Source organism: Nomascus leucogenys, chromosome 11 (assembly GCF_006542625.1).
Source record: "Nomascus leucogenys isolate Asia chromosome 11, Asia_NLE_v1, whole genome shotgun sequence".
Classification (NCBI taxonomy): Eukaryota; Metazoa; Chordata; class Mammalia; order Primates; family Hylobatidae; genus Nomascus; species Nomascus leucogenys.
Window position 1 is genome coordinate 105,373,025 of NC_044391.1, and position 20,332 is coordinate 105,393,356.

At 56.6% G+C, this 20,332-nt stretch overlaps 2 protein-coding genes across 10 annotated transcripts; one reads left to right on the forward strand and one right to left on the reverse strand.

Moving 5' to 3' along the window:
- The first annotated feature begins 410 nt into the window (after positions 1-410).
- On the forward strand, positions 411-12,868 carry VWA5B2 (von Willebrand factor A domain containing 5B2). Of its 8 annotated transcripts, none has more exons than XM_030822894.1 (20): positions 411-496; positions 1,163-1,450; positions 1,535-1,705; positions 3,961-4,192; positions 4,355-4,512; positions 5,046-5,177; positions 5,411-5,535; positions 5,933-6,088; positions 6,695-6,805; positions 6,886-7,094; positions 7,181-7,292; positions 7,769-7,954; positions 8,847-9,018; positions 9,104-9,417; positions 9,940-10,129; positions 10,235-10,582; positions 11,331-11,468; positions 11,564-11,647; positions 11,727-11,944; positions 12,030-12,868. In XM_030822894.1, the coding sequence occupies exons 2-20, from the start codon at positions 1,312-1,314 to the stop codon at positions 12,576-12,578; spliced, it is 3,744 nt and encodes a 1,247-aa protein (XP_030678754.1). In that variant the 5' UTR covers positions 411-496; positions 1,163-1,311; the 3' UTR covers positions 12,579-12,868. The 8 variants fall into 8 exon arrangements, with proteins under 8 accessions (XP_030678754.1, XP_030678753.1, XP_030678752.1 ...); XM_030822893.1 differs by lacking the exon at positions 411-496 and adding an exon at positions 860-952; XM_030822892.1 differs by lacking the exon at positions 411-496 and having other exon boundaries at positions 1,052-1,450.
- ALG3 (ALG3 alpha-1,3- mannosyltransferase) lies at positions 12,867-19,722 on the reverse strand. 2 transcript variants are annotated; one of them, XM_003256565.2, is made up of 9 exons: positions 19,477-19,722; positions 16,228-16,327; positions 15,983-16,130; positions 15,725-15,885; positions 15,130-15,250; positions 14,321-14,526; positions 14,084-14,160; positions 13,342-13,486; positions 12,867-13,205 (listed from the first exon to the last, which is right to left on the reverse strand). In XM_003256565.2, the coding sequence occupies exons 1-9, from the start codon at positions 19,670-19,672 to the stop codon at positions 13,043-13,045; spliced, it is 1,317 nt and encodes a 438-aa protein (XP_003256613.1). In that variant the 5' UTR covers positions 19,673-19,722; the 3' UTR covers positions 12,867-13,042. The 2 variants fall into 2 exon arrangements, with proteins under 2 accessions (XP_003256613.1, XP_012365996.1); XM_012510542.1 differs by having other exon boundaries at positions 19,514-19,703.
- Between the last annotated feature and the right edge of the window lie 610 nt (positions 19,723-20,332).

A 20,332-nucleotide genomic window follows, 5' to 3' on the forward strand; every position in this document is an offset into this window, starting at 1 on the left:
GGGCAGGGGGTGGGGTGGGCTGGGGAATGGGATGCCGTCGTGGTAATGGGATAGCTGGGGTTGCGGCAGTGTCGGTGGCACTTGCAGGACCCCTGATTCCTGAAGAATGGAAAGGGTGGGGTCTCTGAGGCCTCGGTCCTGCAGTGACGGGGATCCGTGCGGCGGCGGGGACGCGGTCCCTGCACTGCAGTGCCCAGTCTGGCTCGGGCTGCCGCGGCTGGCGCGGAGGCGGTACCGCGCCCGAAGGAGGGGGGAGCGCCAGCCCCGCCGCAGCAGCAGCAGGCGGGGCCACGGCAGGCTGGAGGGGCGGCCTCTCGGAACGGGGGCGGGACCACCGCCAGCAGGGCCCGCGCCCCTGCGGGAACTCAGAGCCGCTGCAGCCACAGTCGCGAGCTGGCGGCCGGCAGGTGCCGGTACCGAGGGCCACCTGGGGCGCAGAGGCGGCACCACCCACACGGATCCCGTGGGCACCTAGAACTCCGCGGAGGACGCGACGGTGAGGCTGAGACTGCCACAGGGAGGGGGGCGATCCCCAGAGCCAGCCCGCGGCATCCCTTGCGCGGGCCGCGGCGACTGCAGGTGCCCCCTCTTCCCACATCAGCTCTGCCGGGGTGGGGAGCGGTGCCCTGGCGGCTCCCACGGACTCTCTCTGGCCCGACACCTCTCCCGGGCTTGCCTCCCAAAGACCCCCTCTTTTCGCTTTCCCAGCTCGTTCTTCCCACCCTTAACCCCTCCACTCTGGCCAGCACCCGCGTCGGATGAGGCACCAGGGAGAGAAAGACCGAGGCCCTTTCGGCGCCCCCTCCACTCTGCCCCCGCGATTCCTCGCCGGACCAGGGGCCTCCGGGGGGATTCGGGCCCTTTAAACCTCCGCCTTCCCAAAGCATCTTCCATCTCCATCCGCGCCGCTTCCGACAGCTGGCGGCCGCGGGGAGCCCCGGGGGGCCGACAGGTACGGGGGTGGCTGCGAGGTTGGGAGTGGGCGGTGGAACAGCTGTGACCGCCCCCAGCCCCGGGGGAGCCGCGGCGGGACTGCTGGGCGCCGAAGGGCGCGTTAATCATTAACCCTCCGCGGTCCGGCTGCCCAGGTAACGCGTGAGGATGCCCTCCTCGCCACCACGCCTGCCGCCCCCTTATCTCCCCCGCCACCTGTCACCCTCAGGAGCTCCCGCTTGGCCTCGCGCCCCGGCAGGCCCCGTCCGGGTGCTGGAGTGAGACTCTCGCGCTGGCCTCTGGAGCGCGGGGTGGGCGCCCCGTCACCCTGCACCCAGCTTCCCCGGCCGGTTCCCGCAGGGCCGGCCTCCGGGCGCCATGCCCGGCCTGTACTGCCCCTCCAGCTGGACGCCGCTGCCGCTCACGGACTCCTGGGTCCGGGCCTGCGCCAACGGCCCCTGCCTCAGCGTGCGGGCCCGGCTTACCTACCGCAACCCGCAGCCGCAGCCGGTGGACGGTGAGGCCCGGGTGGGGCGCGGGCGGGGCGGGGCGGGGGGTGAGCCGGGCAGGGTCCGACGCCGCCTCCCGCCGCCCTCCCCAGGCGTGTTCGTGTACCCTCTGGCCGAGGCCGAGGTGGTGTCCGGCTTCGAGGCCGAGGCCGCCGGACGGCGCGTCTCCTTCCAGCTGCAGAGCCGGCGCCGCTCGCAGGCCGCCTGCTGCCGCGCTCTGGGCCCCGGGTTGGGGACCCCGACGCCCCGCCGCTGCGCGCAGGGTGAGTCCAGCGCGCCCGCACCCGCGCTCCTGAAGGCCGGGCGCAGCTCAGGCTCCCGCACCCGCTCGGCCTCCGCCCGTCCCCCGCCTTCCTCCGGGCACTGCCTTGTGCATTCATTGGCTCATCCTGGTATTCAACAGTCGTGGGCTGGGCACCTGACCTGCGCCAGGTGCTGGGAGAACATGGCCCGGAGGTTCACAGCCTAGGAGACAGACACAGCAGGCAGCACAGGGCTTGCGGGGGCGCCAGCAGCCCTTACAGCCCAGGAGACCTGTGTAAGGGGCTGCAAAGGCAGCCTTCTCCCCAGGTGGTCCCCTCCGGCCCCTTACTTTTTTAGGCTGCACACGTCAGCCCGGCCCCGCGTGGGCCAGTGAATCAAGTGTAGACTCCTGTGCCTAGCAGCCAAGGCCCTCGCTCTCACCCCATTCCATCCCTCTCCCCGCGACCCCACACACCAGGTACCATTGCCACTGGCCACACTGACTGACAGGTCCCTTCCCACCTCTCTGCTCTGTCTTCCCATCTTCTATTGAGCAAATTCATACTTGTCCTTTAAGATCCACTAAACGTCACTCCTAGGGAAACCCTCCCTGACTCCCCCACAAATAGCTGCACTGTTTCCCGGCTCCCCAGCCTTTTATGCCCCCTCGTTATGGCACTTACAGGGGGAGTCATTGTCACAGATCTGCCTGTCTGTCTCCCCGCTGGAGCATCTCCAAATCCCAGCACCTCACACAGAACCTGGCACTATGAGGTCCAGCAAGTGCCTGGGGAAGGGACAGAAGCCCAGCCCTGTGCTGCGTGCTGTGCTTGCACCTGGTTCTTTCATTGATTCATTCATACATGCCTTTGATTCCTGCCCAGGGGATTTACAATCCAGGTAAGAAGAAGACGAACAGAAGCCAGTGGTGTTGAGAGCTGGCATAAGCCCAGCAGGTTAGAGGCTTATGGTTAGAGGCTAGAGTGAGCTCTGGGCTGAGGCCCCAGGAATGTTCCAGAAGGAGGTAGAGCCAGCATTTGACTGCAAGAAAGGGTAGGACTCAGTTAAGTGGAAGGTAGGGGCAACAGTATAAGCAAATGCTTATAAGTAGGTTATAGTGGGTAATGACAATAAAATGCCTCGTGTTTACAGTGATTTACAGTTTACAATCGCTAGTATCACCTCATTTGAATCCCAAGTAGTGGGTAATGCAGGCTTCTTCCTGTTATGGGGGATGGAAGGGGGATAATCCCCCTTCCTCCTGTTATGGGGGATGAAAGTCATAGCAGGGGTCACTGACTTATATGTTGGGTGCATTGCATACATTGCCTCATTTGTTCCTCACCACAATCACAGAGTTACTATGATCTCCACTTTATGGATGAGGAAACAGGCTCCTCAGAACAAGAGAGCTGCCAAAGGACTCAATTAGAGGTCACAGAGCTGATATGTAAAACTTGATGCTGTGCTGTCTCCACTGTGTCAGTTGGCTGGGATGGAAGCCCCTTTCTTTCTCTCCTTCCATCTTTTTCTTCCCTTCAGTTATTCAGCAAGTATTTATCGAAAGGATGAACAATTGGTCATTGTGAGGAAGTGAGGTACGGTAGGGCTGTGAAGGTGGGCTGGGGCCAGACCACGTCGGTGGTGTACACAGCTGCCACTGTACATGGCTGGTCATTATTCCTTTAGCAGCCCCACCAGTCCCCAGACAAACCTAGGAGCTAAATAAAACAGTGTGTGCAGTGTGCAAATGAAGCTTTATGTCGTCTAGCCTGCTTCCTGCTTCTCTATTCCTCCTGCCCGGGAGGAGTAGAGAATTCTGGAGCCACCTTGGTGGGCAATGGGGGAGCTCCTGATGGTTCAGGAGCAGGAAATTTATGAGCAGAGTGGGGTCCCAGGCCACAGGGAGATGTCTATCCACAAGGGATAGTGGCCAAGGGTTGAATGGAAAGAGGCAGGCAGGGGGAGAGGGGCGTAGGGTGTGGGGATTCCCAGGGCCTTGAGAGTGGACGTGGCCTCTTCTCCTCAGCCTTCCATTAGCAAGGATGTCACTGCGCTCTTGCCTGATGACAGCCAGATCTGTTCACAGTTAGTCTGCCTCTCCTGCCATCATTCATCTCATGCCTCCATCCTGCGTCACCAATGCATTAGCCTAGTGCCAACACGCAAAGTCCCCCTTGCCCAGGCTCCCTGACCCAATGCCTGCTCCCACCTCTAGCTTCCTCCCTCTCCTCTGCTTCCAGCGTGCTCTGACTCCATTTCTCACCCATCGTAGGTCATCTTGTCTTGGATCTGGCCCAGGCCCGGTCCACGTTGGTGCTGCCCACAGGCCTTATCGCCGCGGCTGGCACCATGACGGTGACCCTGCACAGCAGCCGGGAGCTGCCCTCAAGGCCTGACGGGGTGCTGCATGTGGCCCTGCCCACTGTGCTCACCCCGCTGGCCCCGCCAGGCCCGCCGGGGCCCCCTAGGCCTCCGGGGCTCTGTGACGACAGGTTGGGCCTATGGTGATTCTCTTCGTCCCTCCCTCGGCTTCTCTGGGTCTAGTGCGGGTGAGGGGGCACTGACAGGGTACCCAGAGGAAGGGTGAGGAAGGGCTGGGGCCAGTCAGCCGGAGGGGTTAGGGGCCTTCACAGTGGCCCAGTGACCCTCCTCATGCTCCCTTCCAGCCCCACCAGCTGCTTCGGGGTGGGCAGCCCTCAGGAGGAAGGGCTGGCCTGGGAGGAGCCGGCTGCCCCTCGGGACGTGTTCTCAGGCCCTGCCCGCTGCCCTGCCCCATATACCTTCTCCTTCGAGATGCTGGTGACTGGGCCATGCCTGCTTGCAGGTGGGTGCATCTGGCTGGCCTGCCCTCTTTTCAGATGCCCACTCCTTCCAGTGTAGTGACTGGAAGGGAAATAAGGCTCGGGCATAGGAGGGACACAGGACAAAAAGACAGGGACCCAAGCCTCTGGAACATCCGGGTTAGCGGTGGGAGCATCCCCTGGTCACCTCTACCCAACACACACACCCCTAATTTTATCAAGGTAATTTATTTATATCTCATCCCACCCACCAGTGGGAAGAGAGATACTTACAATGGGACCAGTACCTGTGATGAAGTAGGTTTTCCTTAGGCAGAAGGTTGGGGGTGGATGCTAAATCAGCACCTGGCTGATGCATGACTCTTCGACCAGCCAGAAACCCCGCTGGAATCTACTTCCCACTCCAGGAAAGCAGGCACATCCTTCCTCTTCCATCTGACCCCCTATAGATCAGACTCTGAGAGCTGACTGAATCAGCCATGACCCCTGCCAACAGTTGCTGTCCCTGGGAAGGTGTGATGGCTGCATCTCCCCTTCCTGTCTCTGTGTCCCTCAGGCCTGGAGAGCCCCTCTCATGCTCTGCGGGCAGATGCCCCCCCTCATGCCAGCTCTGCAGCCACCATCTGTGTCACACTGGCAGAGGGCCACCACTGTGACCGGGCCTTGGAGATCCTGCTGCACCCCAGTGGTGAGAGACTGGGACACACCGTGGGCCGGCTCTGACCTGCTTCTGTATGAATGGGGGAAGCATTTCTTAAGTGCAGGTTTCTGGGCCCCAGCCAGATGGACTGAGTCATCTGTGAGGGCAGAGCCTGTGGTGCAGGAAGGCTGGACCTGCAGGCTCCTCCTGGACAGTGAAACTGGGCACTTGGGGTCCAGAGGCAGGGACTTCCTTGACAGAATTCTGTCCTCTCCTCTCAGAGCCCCATCAGCCACACCTGATGCTGGAGGGCGGCAGCCTGAGCTCAGCAGAATATGAGGCCCGGGTAAGGGCCCGCCGAGATTTCCAGAGGCTACAGCGAAGGGACAGTGATGGGGACCGGCAGGTACCGCCATAGGAGCCTGGCCTGGCCCCCGGCCTTGGCTGCATTTGTGCACAAGGAGCAGGCAAGCAGGCTTGCATTGGGATGGGAGTGGGGAGGCCTCTTTTCTCAGCAAGATCTTTCCACAGCTGCCACCAACCATCACAGAGGACAGATGAGTATTGTCATTGGAGGGCCGATGTGAATCTCTCTGGGGTGTGTCTCAGAGGATGGAGGCTAGGTCTGATATAAACAGAAGACAGCCACCTGCCGTTGCCCCTGCCTTTATTCGAATTACTACAAAAAGATGTCCCCTCTGGGTGAATCAGATAGAAAAAGGCCCCAGAGCCAGTCCCACTGCCCACCCTCAACAAAGTAGCACTAAGCCTTGCCCAGGCTGACTTGGGACTCCCCTGCTCAGGTGTGGTTCCTGCAGCGACGCTTCCACAAGGACATACTGCTGAACCCCGTGCTGGTGCTGAGCTTCTGCCCGGACCTGAGCTCCAAGCCCGGACACCTGGGGACAGCTACACGGGAGCTACTCTTCCTTTTGGATGGCAGCAGCATGGCACACAAGGCCCGTGGGGGTGTGGTGTGGGCAGGCCTGGGGGGTTGGGTGGGGCAGTGGGTCTGAGGTGGGCTGGGGGCAGCCTCTTGAAGCCAGGAGTTACCTTGTTGCTTCAAACACCATCTTCCAAAGAGGAAGCAGATGGCAACTCCTCAAGGGATTCCCTTAGACAGCAGCCCTGCTCCAATCGCCAAACACACACTGTCATGCTCTCTTGCTCATATTCACGCACACACATGTCTCTCCAGGATTCCAAGAGCCTCTCACACATAGACTCGCACTCAGTCACAGGGAGTCACTCCAATCACAGGGAGACTCAAGTTTCATGTATACGTCCAGAGTCCCACCCAGTCACGTATACCTCCGGAGTCCCACCCAGTCACGTATACCTCCGGAGTCCCACCCAGTCACGTATACCTCCGGAGTCCCACACAGTCTCTCACACACACTTGGGGGCTCACTGGCACAGTCTTTCCCTCACACCCAGGGCCTCTCCCAGGTTACCACAGCCTCTCACTTGAATCACAGCCTGGATAAGGCAGTGATCTGGCTTCCCTTGCTCTCTATCAGGGCCCATGGGGCCGGCCTCACACCACCCTCCCTGGCCCTCCACAGGATGCCATTGTTTTGGCTGTGAAGTCCCTCCCGCCCCAGACGCTTATCAACCTGGCCGTGTTCGGGACATTGGTGCAGCCACTCTTCCCAGAGAGCCGGCCTTGCAGTGATGTGAGTGTGGTCCAGGGATTTGGGGGCCTTACAGAGAGGTTTCAGCCCAGTGCATCCCAGCCTGTGCCTTCTCGCTCCAGGATGCTGTGCAGCTGATCTGCGAAAGCATTGAGACCCTGCAGGTTCCGAGTGGGCCCCCAGACGTGCTGGCTGCTCTGGACTGGGCCATGGGGCAGCCCCAGCACAGGGCCTACCCTCGGCAGCTGTTCCTGCTCACTGCTGCCTCACCCATGGCCGCCACTACCCACCGAACCCTGGAGCTCATGAGGTGGCACAGGGGGACAGCAAGGTATGGGATGGGCAGAGCCAGATGCCTAAGATTGAGCCCCCACAAGGGGCTCCTGATGATCACAGCTGCTTCCTTTCCTTCATCAGATGCTTCTCCTTTGGGCTGGGGCCCACCTGCCACCAGCTGCTCCAGGGTTTATCTGCCCTCAGCAGAGGCCAGGCCTACTTCCTGAGGCCTGGGCAGAGGCTGCAGCCCATGGTGAGCTTGAGCCTGGGCCCTGTTCCCTACACCTGGAAGTTTTTCTCCCAAGTTACACATCAAGTCTGAAACAGAACTCAGGCAGGCCATGGGGGCTCCTGGCGCCCTTACCAGGCCTTCTCCCCACTCCAACCAGGGGAAGAGCTGTTGGTGCTGTGAAGGCCAAAGGTGTCGGGACACTGTCTCTGACCACCCTCTGAATCTCATTTAGTCCTGGAAGGGAGCCTCATCCTCACAGTCTTGCCCCATCCATGTGGCAAAGCTCAGGCCAGGAGACAGACCAAATCCTGAGGGCTGAGCACTCAGCCCCCTGCTTGCTCCTATGCTCATTCCTTCTCCTGACCCCAGCCTGGCCCTGTGCCCCATCAGCTCAGGGGCTAGGCAGATGGCATCAGGGGAAGGGCAGCCTTCCTGCTCTGTCTGGCCGTATGACACCTCTTTCCCTCCCATGTCTTCCCTGTGGCCACTCCCCACAGCTGGTGCAGGCTCTGCGGAAGGCACTGGAGCCTGCTTTGAGTGACATCTCTGTGGACTGGTTTGTGCCCGACACCGTGGAGGCACTGCTGACCCCCCGGGAGATCCCAGCACTCTACCCTGGGGACCAGCTGCTCGGTTACTGCTCACTCTTCAGGGTGGATGGCTTCCGGCCCCGCCCACCAGGGGTAGGCCTGGGCTGGGGTGTGGTAGGGGGGCTAGGGTGAGGCAGGGGGGCCTGGGATGGCTGAAGTCCCCGCATCTCTTCCAAACCCTTTCTCCATTCTCTGTGCTTCTCTCTACCAAGCTCCTCTACTATCCCCCAGGGCTCCACAGAGATCACACTGGGCCCCCCAAGGTGACCACACACTGCCCCCTTCATGGAGTCTTCCACTGAGTTGTCTGCAAAGTGTTGCCCCTGAGTTTTTACCCACGGTCACTAAAGCACACAGCCACAGAAAACAGCACCCGCATTTGCTATGAGGTTTCTGTCAAGGCTTGCTCATGGCTTCACATAGTTCCCTATAGAAAGCACCAGCCAACATATTTTCTGCGATGCGCAGTGATGGACGAGCATAATCTAGGCACAATCTCTAATCCCAGCTCTGTCACTTACCAGCCATTTGATTTGAGCAAGTCACTTCACCTCACTGACCCATTTCCTCATATGGAGATGATGTTTTTCACAGGTGGTTGTCATCGGGGTCATAAAGTGAGTACTCTTGGCAGAACACTTGACACAGTAGGAGCTGGGGACATGGTAGTTATTCTTTAATGAAAAGCCTTATCTCTTTAGAAGAACTATGCATGCTTCCTCCCTTTTGATCATGAGAGCTGTATAACAGACTTTTTTTTTTTTTGCCTGGCTGCCAGGGAGCTCAGGGCCAAACTTAAAGCTCAGCTTCCCAGCAGCTCTATTAACCCTTACGGCGACCATGTTTGCTTCCTCCTTCTTTAGTACTTGTCTTTTGTTTCGGGTTTATTGGTTTTGTTGCCTCTTGCTGTGAGCCATCTAAAAATGTTTGGAAAGAGGTAGCACATAACTGCAGTTAATTTTTTTCCCAATAATATTCTATCTAGGGCCAAGAGCCTGGCTGGCAGAGCTTGGGTGGGTCCGTGTTTCCATCCCCAGAAGAGGCCCGATCTGCTGCCAGCCCTGGCACTGAGCCCACTGGCACCTCAGAGCCACTGGGAACAGGCACTGTATCAGCAGAACTGTCCAGCCCATGGGCTGCCAGGGACTCGGAGCGGAGTGAGTGCCCAGGTGTATGTGTGTGGCTGTACTGGAGTGGGCACTGGGAGGGGTCAGGGCTGGGGTCCATTCTACTGCCTCCCAGCAGGTACTGATGCTCTGACAGACCCAGTCACGGATCCTGGACCCAACCCCTCTGACACAGCCATATGGCGCCGCATCTTCCAGTCCTCGTACATTCGGGAGCAGTATGTGCTCACCCACTGCTCTGCCAGCCCCGAGCCAGGCCCAGGCTCCACAGGCAGCAGTGAGTCCCCAGGCTCCCAGGGCCCTGGCTCCCCTGAAGGTAGTGCTCCCCTGGAGCCCCCTTCTCAGCAGGGCTGCCGCAGTCTGGCCTGGGGAGAACCTGCAGGCTCCCGCTCCTGTCCCCTGCCTGCACCCACACCAGCTCCATTCAAGGTGAGATCCAACCCACATTCATTCGCCTTGTATCCAGCAAATATTTATTTACCACCTGCTGTGTGCCAGACATTATGTAGAGTTTACTATTAAGTCTAGCTAGAGAGAAAGGTGAGGAAATCCCCAACGATAATACCATGTAACAACCAGTGATGAGCACAAGGCCATGTATTATGGGGCTTAAAGTCAGGGTGACTAATTCTGCCTGAGGGAGTCAGGAAAGTCAGAGCCATATCTGGAAGAATAAACACGAGTTAGCCATGCAGAGAGGGAAAAGGCATAAACGAAAACACAGAGACAAGCAACAACCACAAGTGGGAAATAGGGAGTGGAGTGGGATGATGCTGGGAAGGGGCCAAGGCCAGAGGTCATTGTAGGCCAAAAGGAACTTGGCCTTCCTCCTCAAGCTGGTGAGCGGCCACCCAGGGTTTCAGACAAGGGGCATGGGCCAGCTGTGCATCCATGTATGATGGTCAGGGGTTCTGCATTCCTTGACCAGTGGCCCCCATATCTCACATGCAGGTGGGGGCCTTGAGTACTGAGGTGCTGGGTCGTCAGCATAGAGCTGCTCTGGCTGGCCGAAGCCTCTCATCCCCTCCAGGCCGGGCAAACCAAGTCCCCGGCCGACCCCGGAAACCCTCTCTGGGTGCAATACTAGATGGCCCAAGTCCTGAGCCAGGCCAACAATTGGGACAAGGCCTGGATGACTCAGGTAAGTGTTGGATGGGGAGCTGGTTTCCCTGACACCAAGGCGGCCTTGGGGAGGTAAAGCCCAGAGGACCACTCTGCCCATGCACCTGCTGTCTTGCCTCCCCAGGAAACCTGCTCTCCCCAGCCCCCATGGACTGGGACATGCTGATGGAACCACCCTTCTTATTCATGGCTGTGCCTCCTAGTGGGGAGTCGGCCCCTCCGGCAGTGCCTCCCCAGGCTCCACGCTGCCATGTGGTGATCCGGGGCCTGTGTGGGGAGCAGCCTATGTGCTGGGAGGTGGGTGTTGGGCTGGAGACACTGTGGGGACCTGGAGATGGCTCACAGCCTCCCTCACCTCCTGTAAGAGAAGCTGCTTGGGACCAAGCACTCCATCGATTGACAGCAGCCTCTGTAGTCCGGGACAATGAGCAGCTGGCCCTCCGAGGAGGGGCAGAGACCACAGCTGACCGGGGTGAGTTGCTCATGGGTCCAGTCAGGGCCCAAAGGCATGGGCTTAAAAACAGCAAAGGTAGAGGTCTGTGTGTTTGATCACTCTCTATACCTCGCTTTGATAACAAAGGATTTGAGGCTCATCACAGACAAGATAAAAAATTAAGCGGGACAATGGGAAAAAGTAAAAATAAAAGGAAACTGAGAATGAGGTTATATTAAAGGTGCATGCTGTGAGGTTATATACTCTTGCAAGGATCAGATCCAGAACTGACAAGCTTCCTAGCAGCCAGCACAGAGGGCAATGTGATCCTGTAATGATTCACAGCACCCACAACATAAAAACAAATCTTTGTCATTTAGGAAAATACTTAAAGTTCATTTCCTCAGTTGCACTAGCCACAGCTGAAGTACTCAGTAGTCACATGTGGCTACCACATTGGATCATGAAGAGCGAGAACATTTCCAAGTTTTATTAGTGCAGAAATAGGTGGAGGAAAATGTGACAGTTAATGCTTCCTCTGGGTGGTGTCCAGAGTGCTGAATTTCTGGGCAGCCAGGGGGCCCTTGCTCTGCCATGGGTTGAAGATTCAGCCTGATCACTTCTTGTCAAAGTTGGGGAGTCTGAGCTGGTTCTGGGCCTAGCAAGGCAATCTACTCTGTTAAAGTCGATAGAGGGAGAAGCTGGGGAGAATACTGCAATTTTTTCTATGAGTCCTCTGTAGAGTGTGGGTGGCGGGGCCTCCACAGACCGCTCCTTGGTTCCACAGGCCATGCCCGGAGGTGCTGGCTTCGAGCCCTTCAGACAAGTAAGGTCAGCTCTGCCCCCTCCTGCTTCACTTGCCCTGTAGCTGTGGATGCTACTACTAGGGAGGTCCTGCCTGGGGCCCTGCAGGTGTGCAGCTCAGGTAGGGGCCTCTTCTGGTGACCTCTCAGGTGCAGCTCTCACCTCACTGGCCACTCTCCTGGACAAACCTGACTCCTGTCCCCTGTGCTCCTGCAGAGCCCGCTGAGCCCCCAGGAACCCCTCCTGCCTCTCACAGCTATCTAGATGCAGCTCCTCTGCCCACTGTTGTCTACTCTAAAGGTAACACCCAAAGGTAGGGAAAGGGTAGGGGCACCTGGGCTTAGAGACCGCCCCCTGGCACTGATGATCCCCACTGCAGGACTTCAGAGAGGCTCTCCAGCAGGCGCCTGGGACTCGGACCAAAATGACAACTCCAAGTGTGCTTTGGGGGACCCTGCCACTCCCACGGAAGGTCCTCGCCGCTCACCTCCCCGTCCTCCCTGTCGGCTCAGCACGGGCCGCCGTCACAAACTCTGTAGCCCTGACCCGGGCCAGGCCAACATCAGTGAAGGCAGCGACCATGACTACCTGCCCTTGGTGAGGACTCGGGAGGTGGAGGGTGGCGCCGCCGGGGCCGGGCGCTGTCTCAGCTCGCTTCTCCCCCCACCTCCTCTCTCCTCAGGTGCGGCTGCAGGAGGCACCAGGCTCCTTCCGCCTGGACGCGCCCTTCTGTGCCGCTGTGCGCATCTCGCAGGAACGCCTCTGCCGCGCCTCGCCCTTTGCCGTGCACCGCGCCAGCCTCAGCCCCACCTCGGCCTCATTGCCCTGGGCACTTCTGGGCCCTGGTGTTGGCCAGGGTGACAGTGCTACGGCCTCCTGCAGCCCATCCCCCAGCTCGGGCTCCGAGGGGCCAGGCCAGGTGGACAGTGGGCGGGGCTCAGACACCGAGGCCTCCGAGGGGGCGGAAGGGCTGGGCGGCACCGACCTGCGGGGCCGGACCTGGGCCACTGCCGTGGCACTCGCCTGGCTGGAGCACCGATGCGCCGCTGCCTTCGGCGAGTGGGAACTGACAGCGGCCAAGGCTGATTGCTGGCTGCGGGCCCAGCACTTGCCTGACGGCCTTGACCTGGCCGCCCTCAAGGCGGCAGCCCGGGGGCTCTTCCTGCTACTGCGCCACTGGGACCAAAACCTGCAGCTACACCTGCTGTGCTACAGCCCAGCGAACGTGTGAAGGCTGCCCGCTGCTGCTTGGGCCGGCGCCCCACCCAACACACTCATCACTGCCGCCCAAGGCTGGCCTCTTGGTGCTGGGAAAGTGTAGGCTGGTGCCAGCCTGTCCCCCACTGCTTCTTACTCCCTCCCTGGAGCCCTCTTGCCCCCACAAAAAGTGCCTGCCTGTGCTCTCTCCCGCTCCTCCCACCCCACTCACACTCCCCTCCATCCTCTGAGCTCCCTGCAGCACAGTGGAAGGGTAGAGAGCCACAGTCCCCAAATCCTATGCAATAAAGTGCCTCTTAGGACTGCTTGAGTGGATTCTTTATCTGTTCCATACGTGTCCCTCACAGCCTGGACCAGGCATCGGCTGCCCCCACCTCCATGTAGGTTGCACAGAGGTGGACTTAGCAAGGTTTATTTGGAAGGGCACAGAGTCCATCCCACCCCAGGTCCTGAGGGTGGACTGGAGGGAAAGGGACTTCAGTGGGCTTTCTTGCTGTGTTGGGTGCTCTTGGGGAAAAGCTGCGGGCCCAGCCAGAGCTGCAGCAGGATGACGGCATGGCATATGTGCAGGGCAGCAGAGCTGCAGGATGTGGAAGGGTATGTGTTCCAGGAGAGCTCGATGAGCCCCAGCACCAACAACCTGGAGATGAGAAACAGGTTCCACGTTTCATCCAGTTTCAAGGCCTGCAGACCTGCAGCTCCTCATGCCCTAGACATAAGCCCCCAACAGGAACTCCCTATCCCTTCCCACTCCCCCAGCTTGTCCCGGCTGGTACCTGAGCAGGTGTGTGAGCCAGCGTGCAGGCGTGGCCCACAGGAGGTAGGGCAGTGTGTGGAAATACCACACGTAGAACTGGTAGTGGAGGGAGCGGCTGAAGCAGATGCCAATGAAGTTGGAGGTGAAGAGGGTAGAAACGATCTGTATGTGGTGGTCAAGGCCAAGGGCAGGAGTGTGTGGGGGGGGGGGCTATCCCAAAACAGAGGGGCAATAGTTTTTAGGTCACATAACCCCCTGGCTCGGCCATTCCTTGATGCATGCCTTTGGGCAAGTTTATTAACCTCTCTGGACCTGCTCCTCAACCGAATATGGAATATGGAAAGAGTAATACCTAGGGCCATAAGGCCTTGTGGGTTTGAACCCCTAACTTACTGGCTGTGTGACCTTGGTAAGTTACTTAACCTCATGAAGTCTTAATTTTTCCATCTGTAAAATGAGAATAGTAAATGTAAGTGTACCTCCCTGTCTCGGGGTCTCTTGTGAGCTTTCAATATTAGAACATATGTAAATCTCTTATGATAGTACCAGGGAGAGGTACTCATAAGAGTAGCTCGTATTTAGAATTAAGAATCAAATAAACTTCAATATGTGAAGTGCTCAGCACAGTGGTGCAGAATAGGACTTGTATGATTGGGGTCCCCTTTCCTCGCCCAGGTCACCAGCTGTCAGGGGATAACTGACCAGGACTCTGTCAGCACCTAGAGAGGGCAAGACTTACCTTCCCACAATTTAAAGGATATGGTTGGGTGTAAGGGGCTGGGGTGGAACCTTCCTTTTGGAGGGATCCCTCAGCAGCGACAAGATACTTTCCCCTGTCCTGGGGAAAAGCCATTCAGACAGTTATCAAGCCCCTTTTGTGAGTCAAACTCTAGAACCACCCCATGAGCTTAACTGACACTTCCCCCAAGCAGCCCCTAAGGCTTAGGCCCTTCACTCCTTCCCCCAACTCTGCCCATAGCACTACCACCTTTTCTCACCTGTGCCACCTGCAGAGGGCAAACAGCAGGAGCAGGGTGAGGTGGGCAGTCAACAGGGCCAGGTGGAAGGCTCGATGCAGGAAGAGAGCCTCTGGGAGGAAACGCCAGTTCACTGTCCAGCGGAATAGAAACTGGCGGCCAAGGTCAAAGGAGCGGGACAGGTAGCCGATGGGGTTCTCCAGCAGGAAGGGCAGCCCCAGCACCACCTGAGGATTGGTGTGATGTCAGCAGAGCTGCCAAGGCTCGTTCCCAATGACCAGCCTTCATGCTACTCATTGAGGGGTGTGGGACTGGGATGTAGGCCTCAGAGGTTCCCCAATTCCCACTATAAATAGCAGGAAAACCACGCCCCCACCCCCACCCCAGGCCAGTGCCTGGAGCCAAAGAAGCTCAGGAGGCAGGTCACAACAATGCTTTAAGGTGTGGATTCACCAAGTCATAAATGGGCAGAGCAAGGAAGGTTCTCAGAAGCCAGGCAGGGTGGCTCATGCCCGAAATCCTAGCACTTTGGGAGGCCAAGGCAGGAGGATTGCTTGAGCCGAGGAGTTTGAGACCAGCCTGGGCAACCCAGCAAAAGCCCATCTCAAAACTTAAAATTAAAAAAAAATAAAAAGGCTCTCAGAGACCCTCAAATTTAATACCCTATTTTACAGCTATGGAAACTACAGCCTAGAGATAGCGGCTTCCTAGCTCAGAATCAACTCCAAAACCCTGTCTCTTGGCTTTGAGGGAGTCTCAGGGATAGAGCCCCTCAATCAAGACAAGTGGCTTCTCCTTGATTAGAAAAAGGAAGGGTGAGGTGGGGGTACCTGAAGGCCAGCACAGATGCCCAGCTTGGGGAGGGCCCCACGGAAGCCAAACTGTGTGAGGAGAAGAAACAGTAACCCAGGGGCGAAGAGCAGCACATTCATCTTCACAGAGACTGCCAGGCTGGGGTGAGCAGGGGAGAGGAAGGGTGGAGATCAGCTCCAGGGCCGTGCACACAACACCCAAAGACATACCTCCCACCATCACCACAGCAACCTCCCCCTGCCGCCATGCCAGCAAACTCCAGGATGGGACCTACACTCCCAACTATTGGAGGGAAGAGCCTGGAGTAGGCAGGAGGCAGATACATAGTCTCTATGCCTACTATATTCGAATGAGCATATACTGAGTATTTAGAATGTGAAGGACTAATTCCAACAATGAATACTGTCTGGGAGGAAGACAGGGTGGAAAGAGGGCATGTGTGTATGTTGGGGGATGGCAGGGCAGAAACTTTCTATAGATCCTGGACTCCCTTTGTGGAGCCCTGAGTGACCCATGCTGTCTTGGCTACTCCTTTACTCCCTCTGCTGCAGGAAATTGGGAAGAGATGGAAATGCAGAAAACGAGAGGGGGCCAGAAAGAAGAGGTGTTGACCTGAAAAAGCAGCAGCCCCAGCCCCAGCGCTGGGCCAGCAGGAGGTTGATACTGAGGAAGAGCAGCACCATAGCCACTGGGTCATTGAAGAGCCGCAGCACAAAGATGGAGTGGACACGGTAAGAGGCGCAGCACATGAAGAAAAAGACGAAAGGAGGTACCTAAAGGGAGAACACAGTAAGGTACAAGGTCAGCTCAGCAAGCCTGAGCCATCCCCACCACCCAGCCCTCCCAGGCTGGGGCCCTGTCTGCACTCACCTTGCAGGTCTGGTGATAGATCAAGAAGACAAGCAGCAAGGTAGCCAGGTAGAGCACAGCAAAGATGTTCTGGGCCATGCGGATGTCAGTGCCTCGGCTGGTGGCATAGTACAACCCCATAAAGATGTACACGAAACCAGCTGGGTACCTGGAAGATGAGAGAAAATGTAAGCCTGGGTCAGATCACACAGACTAGTACCTAACCAGCCCCTCACATCCTCCCTGAACTTCCTGTCCCCACTCACACAAGTGGTCCGGTGTCACCCCGCAGTTGGGTATAGTCATAGGTACCATTGATGACGCCTTCTACCTGGGCCATGTAGGCCTTCCAGTCAATCTCTGTGTCTGGAAGAAGACAAGATGATCTGGTTACTTCTGAGTCTAGAACTTGTCTGCCACCCTCCCCATGCCTCCAGACCATCAAAACACAGACCTTCAGCCAATTCCCAGGGCTTCACTACCTCTTAATCTAACTCTTTATCTGACATTCTCTGGGTGAGTCCGGGCATCTCAAACTCAACATTTCTATAAGTGAACTTGTGATCTTTCTTCCCACTCCAATCTACTCCCTTTCCTGGGTTCCGCAAATGGCACCACTGACCTCTTAGCTACCAGGTCACGAACCTGAGTAACATCTTTGATACTCCCTCCTCTCTCATTTGCAACCCTTCGTCAACAAGTTCTGCCTGTTCCTCACCGTAAATATTTCTATCTCATCCTTCTCTGCTACTACATACTCAAATTTGAGCCTAAAGTAATCTCTAGCCCCAATGATTATACAATAGCCTGCTAATTAGGCTCCTGACTTCTTCTTTTTTTTTTTTTTTTGAGACAGAGTCTCGCTGTCGCCCAGGCTGGAGTGCAGTGGCGCGATCTCGGCTCACTGCAGGCTCTGCCCCCCGGGTTCACGCCATTCTCCTGCCTCAGCCTCCCGAGTAGCTGGGACTACAGGCGCCCGCCATCTCGCCCGGCTAATTTTTTGTATTTTTTAGTAGAGACAGGGTTTCACTGTGTTAGCCTAGGCTCCTGACTTCTACTTTCACCCTACTACAATATATTTTCCACCTCATACACCAAAGAGCTCTTCCTAAAATACAAATCGTAACAGGCCTCTGCTTAAAACCTCTCAATGATTCCCCAAGACCCTTAAGATAAAGAAAACTCTGTATTATTCCCATTTTTAGAAGGGGAGCCTAAGAATTAATTAGGTTAAGTGACTGGCTTAAGATAATTGAGCTAGGATGGTGGAGTTGGGATTGAAGCTTGCAGGGTCCCAAGTTCTTAATTATCATGCTATCTTCTTAACAAAACTTTCAAATTCCTTCATGATCTGGCCTCAATTTCTGCATTCCCATCTCTTACTACTCCCTTCACTTGATTTCTACACTCTAGCTCTAAAAAAATTATTTCAGTTCCTCAAAGGAACCAGGCTTTTTTTTTTTTTTTTTTGAGACAGAGTCTCACTCTGTCACCCAGACTGGAGTGCAGTGGCACGATCTCAGCTCACTGCAACCTCCGCCTCCCGGGTTCAAGTGATTCTCCTGCCTCAATCTCCTGAGTAGCTGGGACTACAGGCGTGTGCCGCCATGCTTGGCTAATTTTTAAGTTTTGTATTTTTAGTAGAGATGGGGTTTCACCATGTTGGCCAGGCTGGGTTTGTTTTTCTTTTGAGACAGGGTCTTGCTCAGCCACCCAGGCTAGAGTGCAGTGGTGCGATCTCAGCTCACTGTAACCACCGTCTCCCCGGTTCAAGCGATTCTCCTGTCTCAGCTTCCCAAGTAGCTGGGATTAGAGGCACTTGCTATCATGCCCAGCTAATTTTTCTATTTTAGTAGAGACAGGGTGTCAACATGTTGGCCAGGCTGGTCTTGAACTCCTGACCTCAGGTGATCCGCCCGCCTCAGGCTCCCAAAGTGCTAGGATTACAGGTGTAAGCCACCGTGCACAGCCAGGCTGGTCTTTAACTCCTGGCCCCAAGTGATCCACCCACCTCAGCCTCCCAAAGTGCTGGGATTACAGGCATGAGCCACCGTGCCCAGTCTAACTGAAGATTTTTTTTTTTCTTTTTTACATTGAGTCTTGCTCTGTCACCCAGGCTGGAGTACAGTGGCGCAATCTCGGCTCACTGCAACCTCCACCTCCCGGGTTCAAGCAATTCTCCTGTCTCAGCCTCCCGAGTAGCTGGGATTACAGGCATGTGCCACCACGCCAGGCTAATTTTTGTATTTTTAGTACAGATGGAGTTTCACCATGTTGGCCAGGCTAGTCTCAAACTCCTGACCTCAGGAGATCCACCCGCCTAGGCCTACCAAAGTGCTGGGATTACAGGTGTGTGCCGCCGCGCCCGGCCTAGCTGGAGATTTTTAATAGAGGATCCTCTGTCCAGAGCACTCCATCCCCTCACCTTTTTCTTCTTTCCTTAAGTAGCTAGTTCCTACCTTCCGAGGGTGGCTCTATGAAGCCTTTGCTGACTCCTCCAACTTGGTTTAAGTGACTTCCTATGCCCTTTATGGCATCCTGTCTTACTACTACCATGATTATGATGCATTATAATTGCCTGCTAACTTACTGTCCAGGCCCGAGTTAGAAATGCATCCCCCCCCCTTTTTTTTTTTTGAGATGGAGTCTCGCTCTGTCGCCCAGGCTAGAGTGCAGTGGCGCGATCTCGGCTCACTGCAAGCTCTGCCTCCCGGGTTCACGCCATTCTCCTGCCTCAGCCTCCCGAGTAGCTGGGACTACAGGTGCCCGCCACCACGCCCGGCTAATTTCTTTTGTATTTTTTTTTAGTAGAGACGGGGTTTCACCGTTTTAGCCAGGATGTTCTCGATCTCCTGACCTCGTGATCCGCCCGCCTCGGCCTCCCAAAGTGCTGGGATTACAGGCGTGAGCCACCGCGCTCGGCAGAAATGCATCTCTTATTCACCACTGTACCTCTTTCTGGTAACCAGCATAATGCTAGGCATATAATAAGCACTAAATAAATATTTGTTGAATTAAGAGTCTTTAGCAAAAAAGCCAAGTGCCTTAAGCCTAGAGTATAGTTTCAGCCTGGAAAGGAGTAGCCAATAATGCCTAATGGACTCAAGTGGTCACAAAATGCCATCATTGAGAAGGGACGTTCAAAGATCACAGAACTGAACACATGGAAAAAGCTGAGACCCAGAAAGAGACCTGAGGTATCCAAAGCCACAGAGAAAAGCAGCAGCAGCAGCAGTACAACAATTTTGGCTCAAATCTGACTTCTAAGCTGGTTTGCAGGCTGTAAGTTCAGTGCAGAAGGCCAATCTCTAGGGTATCCACCTCTGCCATGCGGGCAGATTAAGATACGGTTTTCTGTAGAGCAGGCTTGGCGCTCAGATAAGGGATATGGATGGGTTCGCAATTGATGAGTGAGTGGATACAGAGTCTGGTTTGGAGTTCCAGGTCTGAGATCCAGTTTGGGTCGCGGGTTCAGGTCTCCCTCCCTCCCCTCCCCTCCCCCTCGGCGCACTCACATGCCACCCTGTGAATGACCCAGAAGGTGATGCCCACCTCCGCCAGGCAGAGGCAGGCGGCCACCAGCAGCGTGTAGCGCGGCTCCCGCAGCAGCAGGCGCCGCTCTTGCCAGGCGCGCTGCAGCCATTGCTTGCAGAGTCCCGCTGCCTGGGCCACGGAACCGGACCGGCCGCGTTTCCGCAGCCCAGCCGCCATCTTAACGGTGCGCCGCTTGTGAGGGCCAACCACCCCCGGAAACCCGAACCTTCGACACTTAGGTTCCGCTTCCCGCGCCTGGCGTCCCACCAGGCTAAGCGCCGATCCGAGTAGCCAGTCTTCATTTATTCCACTAAAATGTAATTTTTCTACATTTGTCTCCTCTGATGCACTCCACGCTCCATAGGAGCAGGGACAATGTCTTACTCCTCAGTTTATACCCAGCCCTGGGTACACAGGCGCTAATTCAGAACGAATGTCCAGAAAAGCAACGTTCCTGCCTACCTCCCCACAACTCCTGAAGCCAGCATTCTACTTCGCCTGCGCTGGGAACATCTGTGTTCATGCTGTCTCTCCAGGAGGGCAAAGCCCTTGTTCGCGCCCCTCCTGCCTGCCCTTAGAGCCTTCCAGATGCTGAGAAAAATGAGCCTTTCACTAATTTTCAGATTTCCTAATAAAAGTCATTCACACTGAAAATATGAGACGACGCAGTGATGAGCCCACGTGAGTCTGACACCATGAGTGCGGCCCTAGGAAATGAGCTGGCAGTACAGCCGGAGGATTCAGGGTCTGGGCGATGGTTTTCCCAGCCGGAGGATTCTTCGAAGAGCGCTTAGTAAAGGACGGAAGTTCCACGTGTTTGTGTTGAGCAACTGCAGA

Excerpts from the sequence above, each read along its gene's own strand:
- VWA5B2 (XM_030822894.1), top strand. The coding sequence starts at position 1,312 with ATGCCCGGCCTGTACTGCCCCTCCAGCTGGACGCCGCTGCCGCTCACG. Across the intron at positions 6,089-6,694 it reads GCAGCAGCATGGCACACAAG|GATGCCATTGTTTTGGCTGT; the intron begins GCCCGTGGGGGT and ends GGCCCTCCACAG. Across the intron at positions 7,095-7,180 it reads TGGCACAGGGGGACAGCAAG|ATGCTTCTCCTTTGGGCTGG; the intron begins GTATGGGATGGG and ends TTCCTTCATCAG.
- ALG3 (XM_003256565.2), bottom strand. The coding sequence starts at position 19,672 with ATGGCGGCTGGGCTGCGGAAACGCGGCCGGTCCGGTTCCGTGGCCCAG. Across the intron at positions 14,161-14,320 it reads GCCCTCTGCAGGTGGCACAG|GACAGGGGAAAGTATCTTGT; the intron begins GTGAGAAAAGGT and ends GCTTTTCCCCAG. Across the intron at positions 13,206-13,341 it reads TGGCTCACACACCTGCTCAG|GTTGTTGGTGCTGGGGCTCA; the intron begins GTACCAGCCGGG and ends TCTCATCTCCAG.